The sequence below is a fragment of the Orycteropus afer genome, unplaced genomic scaffold, assembly GCF_000298275.1.
Source record: "Orycteropus afer afer isolate SDZICR_OR568_19922 unplaced genomic scaffold, OryAfe1.0 scaffold00197, whole genome shotgun sequence".
In the NCBI taxonomy this organism is placed as follows: Eukaryota; Metazoa; Chordata; class Mammalia; order Tubulidentata; family Orycteropodidae; genus Orycteropus; species Orycteropus afer.
Window position 1 is genome coordinate 666,211 of NW_006921784.1, and position 17,024 is coordinate 683,234.

The 17,024-nt window shown below is 45.8% G+C and overlaps 1 protein-coding gene across 1 annotated transcript in view; it reads left to right on the plus strand.

The window, feature by feature from the left end:
* Positions 1 to 17,024, plus strand: part of MYO18B (myosin XVIIIB) — a 368,096-nt gene that overhangs the window by 167,958 nt on the left and 183,114 nt on the right. The window contains exons 24-27 of the mRNA XM_007947984.1: positions 1,302 to 1,421; positions 2,378 to 2,486; positions 5,816 to 5,940; positions 10,239 to 10,393. Of these exons, the coding sequence (XP_007946175.1) occupies positions 1,302 to 1,421; positions 2,378 to 2,486; positions 5,816 to 5,940; positions 10,239 to 10,393 (509 nt within the window). The remainder of the gene's footprint in view (positions 1 to 1,301; positions 1,422 to 2,377; positions 2,487 to 5,815; positions 5,941 to 10,238; positions 10,394 to 17,024) is intronic.

The window sequence follows — 17,024 nt, forward strand, 5'->3', positions numbered from 1 at the left end:
CTGTGTTAATTGGTTTCCCTTTTCTTTGTTGAAGAGGGTCTGTGCAATCCTTCTGCCTAGTCCACCATCTTGCCCCGCCCTTCTCCCCAGTCTTCCTTCTGAGGAGTGGCTGGTGGGTTTGAACCGCCATCCTTTTGGTTAGCAGTCAAGTGCCTTAGGCACTATGCTACCAGAGCTCCTAAATGGCAGAGTAAGAATGCAGAAACCTAAGGTTACACTCTAAGGGTTTTAGAGGTGTCTCTCCCATGCCTGTTTGACAGCACGTTTTAAAAAGTAGCTCACCCTTAGCCATTCCTTCTAAAGTGTGCAACCTGGTTTTCATGGAAATTCTTTGTCCAGTCGTATTTTATTAGCTAACTGACTTGGTAATTTCAGTAAAATCGCAGCTGGCATAAATAGGTTGGGGACAAACACAATTGATACCGTGTGTGCCTGAGTCCTCTGGTGGGAGCAGAGTTGCCCCAGGGAATGGTGGGAGGTTTACAGTGGAGAGCATTCATGAGTGATGGCCGTTGGCCACTGTGTCTGTGTGTGTATGTGTGCATGATGAGAGGGTATATGTGTGTGTAAGTGTGTACATGTGTGTACACATGTGTACATGTGTGTACATACTGCATACGGACATGCATGAGTGTGTGCATGTGTGTATGGTGTGTGCATGTGCATCCAAGTGTGTGTCCATGTGTGTCCACATGTGTGTTAGCACACTGAGATGGTTTACCAAAGGCTGGTTAGGAATGGCTTCTACTAGAATAGCTAATTATTGAGCACTTACTGTGTGCCAGGCACTTGGTTAAGCTTTATATTTAACTCTTTAAAGCTTTATTTAACACTCATACAATAATATGTTATTTCTCCCCTTTAAAGTTGAGATCACTGAGAACCGATAGGCATCCTGCCTTGTTCAGAGCCACGCAACTAGTAACTGTTGAACTAAGAATTCCAACAGAGCAAGCCAATCACATTCTGAAATGCATACTCATAACTGTCTGGCAGGACTGAAAGGTGGCTTTTCAATGATAAAAAGGACCTACTGCTGTGGGGCCGATTCCCTCTCATGGTGACCTGCTCCACAGGGTTTTCCTGGCTGTGATCTTCGTGGATGCAGATTGCCAGGCCTTTCTTCCTCACTGTATGGGTTCAACCAACCTTTAGATCAGTAGATGAGTGCATGCTGTTTGCTTCCTTCCCCCAGGCACCAGGTCTCCAATGACAGCCAGTGTTTTTTTCCAAGGATGGTCCAGTGGCGTGTAGATGGGGATAGAGGGGCTGGCTGTCCCATGCTTGACCCCCTTTTCCAGATTGCAGACTTGACCACAGAGCTTGCTGATGAGCGTTTCAAAGGTGACGTGGCCTGCCAGGCACTGGAGAACGAGCGGGCAGAGAGGCTGAGAGCCTTCAGGGAAGTCCAGGAGCTGAAGGTGAGGGGCTGGTGGGGGCTGAACAGGGTGGCTGGGAGTGGGTGGGACTGCTCCCCTGGGCTCATGTCCCGGTGACTATGCTCACTGTACAAGATGCACAGGTTATTGAGTCTCATGCCCAAGGTCCTGGGGACCATTTGGATCTCTTATGGGAGCAGTGGTGGTTCATTGGTAGAACCTCTGGTAGTGTAGTGCCTAAGGCATTTGACTGCTAACCAGGAGTTTGGTGGTTCAAACCCACCAGCCACTCCTTGGAAGAAAGGTTGGGCAATCTACTTCCGTAGAGATACTGCCTTGGAAACCCAAGGAGGGGTCACTGTGAGTTGAATTGACTCAATGGCAGTGAATTTATTTTTCTGGTTTATATGGAAGACCCAGGTTCAATTCTGGCCAACGCACCTCACGAGCAGCCACCACCCATCTGTCAGTGGCGCCCTGGGCGTTGCTGTGATGCTGAACAAGTTTCAGTGGAACTTCCAGACTGACGTTCTAGGAAGAAAGGCCTGGCAGTCTACTTCCAGAAAGCAGTCAGCGAAAACCCCATGGATCACTATGGTCTGATCTGGGACCAATCAGGGGAAGCGCAGGACTGGGCAGCATTTGGGTACTGTGCATGGGGGCACCAGGAGTCACAGTGGCAGCTGACAACAAGACGTGTTGGTCTTGGAAGTACCAGGGGTGAGACTGTGAAGCAGGTGGCCAGCCCAGGCTTCCCCTTAGCTCCTGTGTATACCTCGACCCAATGTACACCTTGACCCGGTGTATACCTCGACCCTGTGTATGCCTCAACCCTGTGTATGCCTCGACCCTGTGTACACCTTGATCCTGTGTATACTACTAACCTGTGTACACCTCGACCCTGTGTACACCTCAATCCTGTGTATGCCTGTAACATGTGTATGCCTCAACCCTGTGTATGCCTCGATCCTGTGATACACTCTGAGCCTCTCTTGCAGACCACGTATGAGCAAGTGCAGAAGAGTCTGGGGGAAGTGGGGAAGCAGTTGGAAGAAGCTCAGCAGAAAATTCAATTGAAAGACTTGGAAAGAAGTCACGCTGGAGGAGGTAAGCAGACTGGGACTGTGGGGGCTTTTTATTTGCTCATTCATTCATTGGCTTGTCATGCATTCATTTCTAGACACAAACTGAATGCTTCCTATGTGCTAGACACTACTTTAGAGGCTGAGGCCACGGCAAAGAGCAAAAGACATATCCCTGGCCCCCCTGGAGCTTATAGTCTAATGGAAGAATGATAAGTTAGCTGGAGAATCCAACATTATCCCAAAAAATGCATTATCACTGTGACAGGTGCTGTTTAGTAATAATGTAGACAATAATAAAAATAGTTGTTCTATGGGCAAGGCACTTTTATATTTCTATGCAAATATTTGTAGAAATTTTGAGAAAGGTGATTTAGTGGGTAAAAATGAAATCTATGAAGTCACATCTTTGGTTTTGAATCCACACTTACATGATGAGTTACTTTGGGAAAATAAATTGTTGTGCCTCAGTTTCCTCATCTTTCAAATGGGTATAGTGATAGGTGGTAAATAACAAGTGTGTAGCCGTGTGCTTGGCACAGAGTGCTGAGTAACCGTTAGCTGCTAGATCATTTTTATTGCCAGTAGTAGTGGGACCACTGTCCAGCCTCATGACAGTTTCACAGAGTATGCTACGTCCAATGTAAGGAGCTCTCTGGTGGTGTAATGGTTAAGGAATTGGACTGCTAACCGAAAGGTTGGTGCTTCAAACCCACCAGCTGCTCTGTGAAAGAAAGATGAGGCAGTCTGCTTCCATAAATATTTATAGTCTTAGAAACCCAATAGGGGTCTCTGTGAGATGCCTTTGACTCAGTGGCAGTGGGTTTGAGTTTATCCCCAATTTACAAATAACAAAGCTGTGTCAGTGGCTCTGCAGTTTCTGAATGAATGAAGAGGAGAGGAAAGGACTCCTAACTTTTGCAGGGGTTTCTGGTGGCACCCAACTTACTCAGTTTCTTGGAGACTCATGATCCATGGGTGGATGGGCATGGTGACATCTCTGTCACTTTGCCACTGTGCCTCTCACTTCAGTCCCAAGGAGTCAGGTGAGAAGGATGCCCAGCATGTCGGCTTTTGTAAAACATTGGCATCATCCCTTCAGTGCCCCCCTGGAGAATTCACACCCGAGGAATGTCAGGGACACTCAGAGGAATGGAGGCCAGGTGATGATGGAGCAGGGCCAAGCTGCATTCACTTCCAGCTCCTCTCTTGTCATCCCCTCCTGGCTACCCCTGGAGGAGGCATTTACAAGGGGGTAATGTGAAGCAGTTTGAGGGCCCCTGATATGGGAGACCCAACCAGGCAGGGTCCATGCCGTGACAGGAAGGTGTTCACCTAGAACCAGGAGTGTGGGATGGTGCGGTTTTCTCAGAAGACGATCCACACCTGTTGCCTCCAGACTGTGGTCCATGCCTAAATGGTGCTCCCCAGTTTGTCTTCTCTGGAACGAGATGGAAGTTGAATGAGAGGGGAGATGTGCTGAGCACATGAACACATTAGTCACTGGGCTGCAGAGGCTCTCAGCTCGGGCTGCTCATTCCAGGAAATGAACCCACACACGCTTTGTTTTTCATTATGAAAGCATTATATACTCATTATAGACAAATTCTAAAATATCGGAAAGTTGAAAGAAGAAATAAAACATTTTAATCAGACCGTTGCAATGCCAGGGAGCTCTGGTGGCATAGTGCCTAAGGCATTTGACTGCTAACCAGAAGAAAGCTGGCGGTTCAAACCTACCAGCCACTCCTCAGAAGGAAGGTTGGGCAACCTACTTCCGTAGAGATACCGCCCTGGAAACCCAAGGAGGGGTCGCTATGAGTCAAATAGAATTGACGGCAGTGAGGTTGGTTTTTTGGTTTATTGAAGTGCCATCATAACCCCTTCTATGCATCAGGCTGGAGTGTAAATTATTTAAAAAAAGAAAAATTGTTCCTCCTTGTGTGGCTATGTATTTAAAGAGAAACTTTTGTAGTCTGCACCCAGTGTCAGAAGACCTAATAAGCAAGGTAGGCACAGGCTTACATATGCTTAGTTACTAATCTGTAGTGCGCACTTCACGTTTTTCACTGTGTGTGAAACCATGCACTACAGATTAGTCAGTAAGCATAAGTGAGCCTGTGTTTAAACTTGCTTATTGAATAACCCACCCCTGCATGCACCCAGCACTGACGGGGTTTGCATTAATTGCCTGTGGCTGCTGTAATAAATTAACACAAATTGTGAGGCTTAGACAACAGAAATTTCACCTCTCACAGTTCTGGAGGCCAGACGTCCAAAGTCAAAGCGTAGGCAGGGCCACCCTCCCTCTGGAGGTTTGAGGGAAGAATCTTTCCTTGCCCCTGCTCAGCTGATGTGGGTGCAGCCAGCCCTTGGTGTTTCTTGACTTGTAAATGCATCCCTCCAATCTTTGTCTCCATCTTCATATGGCATTCTCCCTGTGTGTGTGTCTCTCTTCATATTTACCTCTTCTTCTAAGGATACTCTGGTGGTCCAACAGTTAAGCACTTGGCAGCTAACTGGAAGGTTGGTGGTTCGAACCCACCCAGCAATTCCATGGGAGAAAGACCTGGGAATCTCCTTCTGTAACGAATATACCCAGGAACACCCTATGGGCAGTTCTACTCAGTGACATTGTCACCATGAGTCAGAATTGACTCACTAACACCCAACAACAATGAGTCGTTGGATTAAGGCCCACCCTAATCCAGTATGGCCTCATCTTAACTTGCTTACCTCTGTAAGGAACCTATTTCCAACTAAGATCATGTTCATAGGTCCCAGGGGTCAGGACTTCAACATTATCGTTTATTCACTTAAGCAACTGTCACTAATTACATACTTGGTGTGTCACTAATCACATACTTGGTGCTACTTGATGAGGTTGGCCAATAGATTCCATACAGATGGGTCGTTTGGCCTCTCATTTTATTAGGTTCATTAAGCAATTGGTGAACCCATATCAACATATATGGGAAACCTTGAGTGTTTCTAGGGAGTGTTGAGAACTCACAGACGGCTAAAACAGCTCTGCTGCCCTTAAGAGTTGTACATTGTATAAATGTGCAGAGTTGTAGAGACAGTCAAAGAGTATAAGGCAACCAAGCTTATAACCAAGAGAGCAATCAAGAAATTCAGAAAGCTGGAGGTGGTTAGGGCAGGAAGTGTTTTATTTTTTTGAAACTTGGACTTCAGACAAGATTTTTTAACCTAAAGGCTGAGGTCAAGCTTCAGGAGCTGTGTGAAAATTGAGACGTTACATGCTAAGAGCTGAGAAAGTAGAGGGAGCTGCTCTTTCTCCTTCCTTATGTGCTGCCGGTCTCCCCTCCCGGCCTCCCTGACTCTGTTCAACAGCTGACGAATGGCAGATGCGTTTTGACTGTGCGCAGATGGAAAACGACTTCCTCAGAAAGCGTCTCCAGCAATGCGAGGAAAGGCTGGACTCCGAGACTACGTCCAGGAAAGAACTGGAGCAGAAGGTAAGAAGGAGCAGAAAGTGTGGGTCACAGGGTTTTCCGGCTTCTTACATCCACTGAGGGTGATCAAGCTGTTGGCTGAACCTGGGAGGAAGAAGGAGTTTTAACTTTTATTACAAATGCTGGTCACAGTAGGAGATGGAAGATATTATCCCCACATGTGTGTCTCCTGGGTGTGTGTGTGTGGTTACTCTGTGGTGTGAAGAACCTGGACATTATTAACTCAGGGCTTCTAACTCCTATTGGTACTTTGGTCTCGTGGAAATCACTTTCTCTTTTGGGACTCAGATTTCTCCCCCATAAAGTGATTGTAATTATACTGTTTAAACAGCCGCATCTTCTGCATTCCCATTTGCCATTGTTCCAACCTCCACTTCTATCTCCCATCTAGACCAAAGCAACAGCCTCCTAGCCTCCAGCCTCTTCCCTCTACCACCTGCCCTGCTGCTGCCAAAGGGATCCTTCTTTCTTTCTTTTTATTTATTTGTTATTGTGCTTTGGGTGCAAATTTACATAGCGAACTTGTTTTAAATTCAACAGTTCATGCACATCTGGTTTCATGGCCCTGAGTACCATCCCCAACTGCAAAAAAATTTATCCTCTTCTCTCCTCCCTGTGACCACCCCCTCCCTGTGTCCCTCTCCTCCATGCATTCCTGTCTGTCCAGCCTTCCCTCTGTGTGAATGCTACCCTCTGGTGTCTCATGGCTGCTTGATCCAACAGGTGCATCTCCCTAGAGTAGTTGGGTCCATTGACCTGGAGCAGGTGCTCTGTATGTGGGTTTTTCTAATGTTGGGCTGAGAACCAGTCTATGTAAATGAGTCCATTTCTAGGCTCAAAGGGTAACCTGGGGCTATAGTCTCAGGAGTTCTACCAGTCTCTTTCCAACCAGTAATTCTGGTCATTTTTGTGCTTTTGAATTTTGTTCCACGATTTTCCTTCCACTTTATCCAGGATCTCCAGGTTTCATCCCTTTCTGAGTGGTTGTATTGGTAGATGGGCACCATCTAGTTTTTCTGATCTCAGGTCTTAGAAGCTGAGGTCCCTGTGGTCCATCTTATCTTTGGACTAATTGTTTCCAGGTGACTTTGATTTTCTTCACTCTTCTTTGTTCCAGCCTAGAGGAGACCAATAGTTGCATCTTAAGTGGCCGCTGGAAAGCTTTTAAGACCCCAATTGCTACTCACTAAAGTAGGTTGTAGAACAAAATTTTTATGAACTGTGTGTGCCAATTAAGCATGATGTCCCCCAAGAAACTATGGTCCTGAGCCCCCAGGCCTGGTGATTCTCTCTCACAACATGTTTGGTTGTCTCTGCAGAGTTACTCCCACACCATCTTCTGTTGAAAGGATCTTTCTTAGTGTCCTCTAGATTGTTCCATGACTGCCAGTTGTGTGGACTCACATGGTGGATTGGGTTTCTAAGACTGTAAATCTTTATGGAAGTAGATCACCCAGTCCTCCTTCCACAGAGCAGCTGGTGGGTTTGAACCACTGACCTTCCGGTTAGCAGTCAAGTGCCTTACCTGTAGATAGACTTTACAAATATAATCTCATCAAGCTTTTCTAGTGAATGCAGTGATTGGCCTCTGTACCTGTGCTGCTGTTGTCTTCAACCTCCTATAGTTTACACTCTAACCAGTCTGTGCTCTAACAGTAGTGTGCTGGGAAAGAAAGAAAAAAAAAAAAAAAAAAGAAAAGCGAGCTCGGTAGCATTTGCCAGTTTTCATGGTGTAAATACTCCCATTATGGCTGATTTCAAAGTACTCTTGTAACGTGCCTGAGTGAGGAGTTGGAAGGAGATGTGCAGGATCAGCCTCACAAGCTGGTATAAGTGGCTCCAGCACACCACTGACACCAGGCACTCTCAGTTTCCTTCTGCCAGAAGATGCCGTGTTCTTTCTCAGCTCTGGGCCTTTGCACATGCTGTTTCCTCTTCCCAGGAACCCTTTCTTACTCTACCTTTCCCTCAACTCACTGCCATCGAGTTGGATCCAACTCATAGCACCCCCTCCTTGGGTTTCCGAGGCAGTATCATTATGGAAGTAGATTGCCCAGACTTCCTTCTGAGGAGTGGCTTGTGGGTTTGAACCACCAGCCTTCTGGTTAGCAGTCAGGTGCCTTAGGCACTATGCCACCAGAACTCGATAACTCCAATTAGTCTTAAAACCTAAGCTTAAAAGTCAGTCCCACCAAGAAGCCTTCTCTGATGCAGAATGGATTGGATATCCCTGAATTGTTTTCCCAAGTCTTGTTGTGCTGGATCGTCCTTACCTGCTTCCTTCTTGGTCTCCCCTTGTAGATGAAATGTCGTAAAGGTGGAGGTCATATTTACCTGTGTTACTGGTATGCCTGTAAACCACTTGCTATTGAGTTGACTTTGACTTATGGCAATCCCATGTGTGTCGGAGTAGAAATGTGCTCTGTAGGGTTTTCAGTGGCTGATTTTTGGGAAGTAGAATGGCAGGCCTTTCTTCCAAGGTACCTGTGGGTGAACTCAAACCTGTCAGTCAGCAGCTGGGTTCATTAACCATTTGTACCGCCCAAGGACTCCAGAGGAAAGGGTTGTGTGATCACCTTGCAGACATGGGCAAGGCTGAGCTACATGGGGTTTTATAAACAATGGAAGCAAAGCACAGTACCCTCCATGGATACTGGTGGTGGCTTCCAAGACAGGCATTAAATTATGATCAAAAGACATTCTGAACTGTAGATAAACACAGGACAACCACAGGGAAGCAGCCCAGTTCTTTAATAACAAATTATAAAGTCAGGTCAGTTTCTCCAAGGATGGGGATATTCAGGCTACATTAAAAAGTAATAAAGCAACAACCTTTTCTGAGTGGTGGATTATAAGAAAACATCCCATTTGCCTTCAAATACTGAATTTAGAATTACAGGCTTCATTAACTCAGCGTTTTCTTATTTAAAGCAATTCTTTAATGAGGCCATTTCTTCCAAGTGAGTGTGCTGAGTCGTGCTCTTCCCCAGATCCAAACTAGGACATTTGGGAGGGTGTTTCTTGGTGGAAGATGGGAGAGGCTTGGCTTTGGTATTTGTTTAAGGCTGCACTCATTCCCATGTAATTCAGCCAGGCTAACGTGCCATCCCTTGCTCTCATCTCTAGGGCCTCTTAGTGGAGGAGGGGTTCCTGGTCAGATTTCCTAGGAAGGCCATTTTGGATATTCCTTGGCTACCTGCTACCTGCTATGGAGTTGAGATTCTGACTCATAGCAACACCTTAGGACAGAGCAGAACTGCCCAAGGGTTTCCAAAGCTGTAAATCTTACAGAAGCACACTGTCACATCTTTCTACCATAGAGCAGCTGGTGGGTTGGAACCACCAACCTTTTGGTTAACAGGTGACCAGGGCTCCTTGTTCCATGGCTGATCCTCACACAGCTCCCTAGGTTATATCAGATGATGAGGATATTAATCATATGGTGCTCATGGGGCTGTCAGGTTGAGGCAGAGTGTGGAAAGTATCTGTGGACATGTTGCCAGGAGAACAATCAAGGAAAAAGTAAAACCAAGCCTAAGAAATTGACAGGAGTGGTACAAGCAGTTTGCAGTTGACTGCTAACCCAAAGGGGAGACTTTTGAACCTACCAGCTGTGCCAGGGAAGAAAGGACTGGGTGAACTAATTCCATAAAGATTACAGTCAGGAAAACCCTATGTCCTGGAGTTAGACTCACTCCCATAGCTAACTTTCAGCAGGACTATGAGCTGAACACCTACACTAAGGAGATGCTTAGAACAGTCACCCACAGGAGATCAGAAGGGCAGCATTTGCAACAGGGAGAAAGCTAGGAGGCAGGAATGCATAGGCAAGAAGGACACAGGGAAAGGGTGGCCATAGGGAGGAAGTAGGAAGAGAGCTGTTACACTGCAGGGATTGTAACCAGTGTCACAAAACAAAATGTGTATTGTTGAATGTAAAACAAATCAGCTTGGTAAAATTTCACCCAAATCACAATAAAAAGTTAAAAAGGAAAACCCTATGGAGCAGTACCACTTCGTCACCTATGGGGTCGCCATGAGTTGGGGGCTGACTTGACAAGGAGCTGAGAAGAGATTGGTGGACTCACCCCCATTTTGCCCCTGAGCAACCTGAGGCTCAGAAAATGTAGCTTTCTCAAGGTGACACAGGTAGAAAATGGCCAAGACAGGGGCTCTCTGGCTCCAGTAACAGCTGTCTTTCCATTACACCCACCCTGGAAATGGAAGCTCCCAGAAATATAACATACAAAGCCCTGTTCAGCTCCAGCAGAGGCGGGTAATTCATTCTGTTGCTTCCACAGCTTGGGGAGCTGCAGACTGCTTATGAGGGGGCCAAGAAGATGGCTCACCAACTAAAGAGGAAGTGCCACCATCTGACCTGTGATCTGGAGGACACCCGTGTCCAGCTCGAGAACCAGCAAAGCCGAAACCACGAGCTCGAGAAGAAGCAGAAGAGGTGAGTGTGTTCTGCACCATCGCTTGGGCGACCAGGGTGTGCACTGCTACTGGGGGCTTCTGGGGCCTCCAGGGTCTCCTCCCAAGTGCCACCACCTCTTTTGAGCTCTCTCACCCACAGAGTTTGAATCCTTGGATCAGCTCTAATGACTCCCCCTCCCACACCACACATACCTTACAGAGTCCTGGTAGCACAATGGTTGAGAGCTCTGCAGCTGACCGAAAGCTTGGCTTTCTCCAGTCACTCCACAGGAGAAAGATCTGTTGATCTGCTCCTGTAAAGGTTATAGGCTAGAAAACCCGGTGGGGCAGTTTTGCTCTGTCATGGAAGGCTACTCAAAAATCAACTCAACAGCTCCAACAAACACTAAAACAACCCAAACTCACTGCCATTGAGTAGGACCTGACTCACAGAAACCCCTCCTTGTGTTTCTGAGGTGGTATCACTACAGAAGTAGATTGCCCAACCTTCCTTCCGAGGAGCGGCTAGTGGGTTTGAACCACCAGCCTTCTGGTTAGCAGTCACATGCCTCAGGCACTACGCTACCAGAGCTCCTCCAACAAACACACACACCTTATTTCTGGCAGGTTCTCCCAAGAAGCCAGTAAGAAATCATCCTCTTCCCTTACCCAGCCCCAGCTCTGCTACTAATTAGCCATATAACCTGGAGGGACTTTCTTGGCCTCTCTGGGCCTCAAAATCCCCATTTGTCAAGTGAAGGGTTTGCTGTGGAGGGTGCAGGCACCATAGCATGGTGGTAGGTAATGCACACACTGAGGCTGAAGTGCCCTGGTTCAAGTCCCAGTTGTACCCCTTCCTGGTTGTGTGACCTTGAGCAAGTCATTCAGCCTTTCTCATCCTGAAATTCCTTTTCCTTCAGTTGGGGGATGAGAACATCTCCCTGTGATGAACACTGAATGATAGCTCATTGATATATCCAAGGGGACTGATGTCTGTAGAAGATCATGAATGACAATTCTAGTCCCTATCCCCGTTATTGAAAATGGGTAAAAGAAAGAGGGGAGACCAAAATAATGAGTCTCTGTCCTTCTGAGGTAGGGCTTGACTTCCAGTCATGTAACCAGTCCTGCAAGAACTGGACCTTGTGTACAAACAAGACGCCGATCTTGAATCTGACACTTGTCCTGATAATTGCTCTCTCATTGGGATGCCATCACAATCGGCCAATGGCAGAACCTAGACGGGAGCTCAGGTGCACACCTCGTCCCCCTCGTGCACAACCTCCTCAGGGCCCCTGATTTTTTTTTTCTTTTAATCATATTTTATTATTTTCAAACACAATAATCCAGTGTTACCATATCGCCTCTGAACTGGAAGTCATAATAAAGTGTTGAGGTTAGGTGGAGGAAAAAGGGGGGCTGGTGAAGGGAGGGTTCCTGGGATGAAGACCATCACCTTGTTCACCACATCCTAATCGTATCACAGGCTTGTTGAGAGGATTAAACAAGATATTGAAGGTATAACTATTAGCCTACAAGTCAGATAGATGCAACTATTATCATTGTTGCTATTATTATTTTACAAGGAATAGGTTGTTCTATGACAGAAAAAGAAGCTTTCGTTCTTGGCTAAGAGCCTTTGTCCTCAAACACCATGGTGATAAGTGGAAAGTTTGTTGCTGCTAAGTTTCTGTTTCCTCCCCTTGAATTACTATGATTATTTTTGCCTTCCCCTTCACCCAAGTTAGTGTGTGTCTACCCTCTAGTTAATGGTTTTCCCTTTCACCTCTGATAACCATCAAAGAATATTTATTTTTGTATGAAGCCCTTTCCTTGACATTTTAGAAGAGTGATTTCAATATTTGTTCTTCTTTGATAGACTAATTTCACTCAGCATAATGTCCTCTACGTTCATCCACATTATGAGACATTTTACAGACCCATCATTGTTCTTTAGCATTGCATACGACTTCACTGTGTGTATGTGCCATAGTTTGTTGATCTTTTCCTCCACTGAGGGGCATTTAGGTTGTTTCCATCTTTCCACTATTGTGAATAGTGTGTGATGGGCATGGATGTGCATATATCTGTTCATGTCATGGCTCGTATTTCTCCAGGATATATACCTAGTAGTGGGATTGCTGGATCATAAGGTATTTCTATTTCCAGCCTTTTAAGGAACATTCCAACTTTACTTCCTCCAGGACAGATTTGTTTGTTCTTCTGGCAGTCCATGGTACTTTCAGTATTCTTCACCAGCACCACAACTCAAAAGCATCAACTCTTCTTCAGTCTTCCTTATTCATTGTCCAGCTTTCACATGCATATGAGGTGACTGAAAATACCATGGCTTTGGGTTAGGCACACCTGAGTCTTCAAAGAGACATCTTTGCTCTTCAGCACTTGAAAGGGGCTTTTTGCAGCAGATTTGCCCAGTGCAGTACATTGTCTGATATCCTGACTGCTACTTCCATTGGTGTTGATTGTGGAACAGAGTAATATGAAATCTTTGACAATTTCAATCTTTTTTTTTTTTTTTTTGTCATTTATCGTGGTGCTTGTTAGGATTTTTGTTTTCTTGATATTGAGGTATAATCCATACTGCAGACTGTAGTCTTTAATCTTAATCAGTAAGTGCTTCAAATCATCTTCACTTTCAGCAAGCAAGGCTGTGTTGTCTGCATATCTCAGGTTGTTAATGAGTCTTCCTCCAATCCTGATGCCACATTCTTCTTCATATAGTCTGACTTCTTGGATTATTTGCTCAGCATACAGATTGAATAAGTATGGTGAAAGGATACCACCCTGACACACTCCCTTCCTGATTTTAAACCATGCTGTATCCCCTAGCTCTATTCAATATTGAAATACACGACTGAATAGGAATGGTGGTCCTTGTCTGGATCCTGTTTCTAAGGGGAATGCTTTCAGTCTCTCCTCACTGAGAATAATGCTGGCCTTGGTTTTGTAACCATGCCCTTAATTATGTTGAAGGAGTTTTGATAGCATAGTGCCTAAGGCACTTGACTGCTAACCACAAGGCTGCCAGTTCAAACCCACCAGCCACTCCTCGGAAGGAAGATTGGGCAATCTACTTCCATAGTGATACTGCCTTGGAAACCCAAGGAGGGGTCGCCATGAGTCGGGTCCAGCTCAATGGCACATAACAACAACAATTATGTTGAGGAATATCTCTTCTATTCCTGTTTTGTTCAGAGTTTTTATCAGGAATGAGTGTTGCATTTTGTCAGATGCCTTTTCCGCATTAATTTATATGCTCATGTGGTCCTTCCCCTTTGTTTTATTTATGTGGTGGATTATATTAATTGTTTTTCTAATGTTGAGCCATCTTTTCATACCTGATATGAGTCTCATTTGGTCATGATATATTATGTTTTCCATATGTTGTTGGAGTCTCTTGGCCTGGATTTTGTTGAAAATTTATGTGTCTTTGCTCATGAGGGATGTTGGTCTATATATTTTTTTTATAGTGATGTCTTTGCCTGGCTTTGGTATCAGGGTTATGCTCACTTCATAAAATGAATTCAGGACGATTCCCTCCTTTTCTATGTTCTGGAATAATGTGAGTGGAATTGGTGTCAGTTTTTCTCTGAATGTTTAGTAGAATTCACCAGAAGGCTCATGGTTCTATTATCCCTTGACAATGTGGTTGTTCTTAAGTTCTGTAACCCACTTGGTGAGGGCAGGGGTGGGCAGGAGTCCCATTTTGAGTCAGACAAGCCCTAACGGAAATTTCACAGGAGGCTAATGGCGAAATTCAGTCATTTATAGAAGGCCCAGAATGAAATACAGAGAAATGTTCCTCTGGTACCGGGACAGGGTTTTTTTTTTTTTTTTTTTTAATTGTGATTTGAGTGAAAGTTTACAGACAGAATTCATTTTCCATGCAACAGTTCATACATATTTTCTTTCATGACATTGACTGTCATTCTCCACAATGCAACAGCTCTCTTCCCGCTTCCTCCCCGTAGTTACCTCTTCCCTCTGTCCTGGCCTCCCAGGCACTCCCACCCCCCAAACTGACTCCCTGTGCAAACACTGCCCTTCTGCCAGGACAGGGTTCTGCTAAGGATATTTTTGGGGGAGGGGTGGCACAGGTTTTGCACTTGGTTTGCATTAAATATTGTTCTGTCATTTATCTTGAGCTTTTCCTGAAAAATATCTTTTGGGGATTGTTCATTTGCCCCTCAAACTGGTGGTTCAGTGGTGGAATTCTTGCCTTTGACGTGGAAGACATGGGTTCGATTCCCAACCAGCGCACTTCATCCACAGCCACGATCCCCCTGTCAGTGGAGGCTTGTATGATTCTGAACAGGTTCCAGACTCAGACAGACGAGGAAGAAAGGCCTGGTGATCTACTTTCAGAAATCAGCCAAGGAAAATTCTGTGGATTACAACGGTCCAATCTGAAACCAGTAATGTTGGGATGGTGCAGAACCAGACAGCATTTCATTTCGTAGTGCATGGGATCACCATGGGTCAGGGCCAACTTGACGGCAGCTGAGAACAATACATCATTAACATCTTAACTCTCTTCCCTTTTCTGCCTCCTCATGGCTGCCTTGGCCAAACCTTATCTTTGCAGCAAGGAAAGTGGCTCAGTCATACCTTGACCACTGCTCTGTGACCTTGTCAAATGATGTGACCTCTCTGGACCTTGCTTTCCCCGTCTGTACAATGAGAGGCATAGGCTCCCTCATTCTGTAGGTCTGTTTCCAGCTGTGACACTCTTAATCCCCACCTGTGGATTCTATTCCTGTTCTGAAAGGGCTTAAGGAGAGTTTCAGCTCTGATGGACAGGGGACCTACCTCTGGAGTTGGTGCGACCAGAAAATTCCATCTCTTTGGCCCTTCCCTCACTATTTTGGGCAGCGCCCCTCATTCCTAGGTCCTCCGGAATCTTCCCCTGGTGCTCCATTGGGAAAATCCCCGTTTGTCCTACTTGCACTTCCCCCTCTGAAAACGTCCCTAGCCTAGATCCTCTCAGGTCTGCCACCATCTCTTGGCAGAAGTGAATTCCTGTTCTGATGCTAATTGCAGATGGCAGCAATTACCTGTCCAAGTGATTTAGCACATAAGGAGGGAGACTGGGAGGCCAGCAGAAGTCTCACTCTAATAGTGGACTTTCAGGAAGGACTATGGGGAGGGAGAAATCTAGAAGTCAGTGACGCTTCCTCATGTTCCTCCACGTCTCCCCAAGTTCCTCCATGTCTCCCCAAGTTATGCACACTGCTCATTAGTTGCTGGTTCCAAGCTAGAGTGATGCCAGCATAGGTAAGTTCCTTGAAGCTCACTTGGCTTCTAAGTTCAAAGAGGTTCAGAATGGTTCCATTTTGGGTTGGCTTCTTGTTGCCATAGGTACTACATGCATCATAAAGCTCAGTTTCCAAGGGCTAATGGAACTCTCAGCTGGCTTCCTTGGGGTAAGCCCTGAGCTGGGTTCACTGACTCCCATAGTCATGGGAGGCTGAACCCCAGGCTTGTTCTGAGTAGGGTGAAGGGTGGGTGAGAATCTGTCTAGCCCCAGACTGTTGTCTGGTCAGTGTGTTCCAAAACTTGGGATTTGTAGGAACCATTCGTTGGTGTCAGGTGGCCTGCTAAGTCCAAGGACATCTCTGAAACATTAGTCACTTTCTGGCTCCCAGTGTCTTACCCAGCCCGTCCTATGGCATGGGCAGGTAGATGGAGTAGCTAAGACAGGAGAGAAGCTGGGGGTAGAGCTCACCTCCACCACTTTGGAACTTTGGGCCAAGTCACTCCACCTCTCTGAACTTCAGTTTCCTCCTTTGGAAAATGTGTATAGTATCTTTCTTGCTGAATTGCTAGAAGGACTAAATGGACCCTAGCCCAGGGCTGACACATTGGAACTCCTAGATCATCATTGTCATCACAGTGTTTCCACTCAGGGGCAGCAAGTAGAGCCTCTTGAATGATGTCACCAAAAGTCAGTGAGAAGGCTCCTGGGCTGTCCCAACAGACAGGCTCCCTTATGCAACCCACAATTGCCTTTTCTGGAGTCTAAGATTTCTAATGACCCATCTTGTGTTAGCGGACACTGAATAACCTTCTTATTCCCAGGGACCAAGCCCCCATGACTGATTTTGTCATTCTGATCACACCCAAGTTCTCAGGAAGTCCTCAAACAGAGACTTCCTATTTGGACAGAGGGCAAGTGACTCAAGTCACAGCCTGTCAGGGCTTGTCTAAAGCTCCTCTGTTGAGTACAAGGTGAGACAACTGACTGAGACTATGTGAAACACAGGAGACACTTCTTGCCCATGGTGACCATCAGAAGGGGAGGATGGGCCCTTGATGAGGCATTTTCTAATACCTTGCATGGCTCTGAGTAGCACCCTCAAGTCTTTGTGTTTTCTTTTTGGGAAACAAATAAAAACAATCTTGGATGGTTAAACGCCCAGCATTGTAGCCATAATTATCATGCTCTAATGTGGTTTGTGAGTGACTAAGGCACACAATATAGTGTAAAACAGAAAATGTGCAATGTCCCTGGTTTGTGTGGATGTTTATTCATTCATTAGTTCATTAGTCAACAAATATGCATTAGGTGCCAAACCTGGGCTTGTTAGAGTTGAAGGTTCTAGACATACATTGGCAAATCAGATAGATCAGCTGTATATATATACATATGT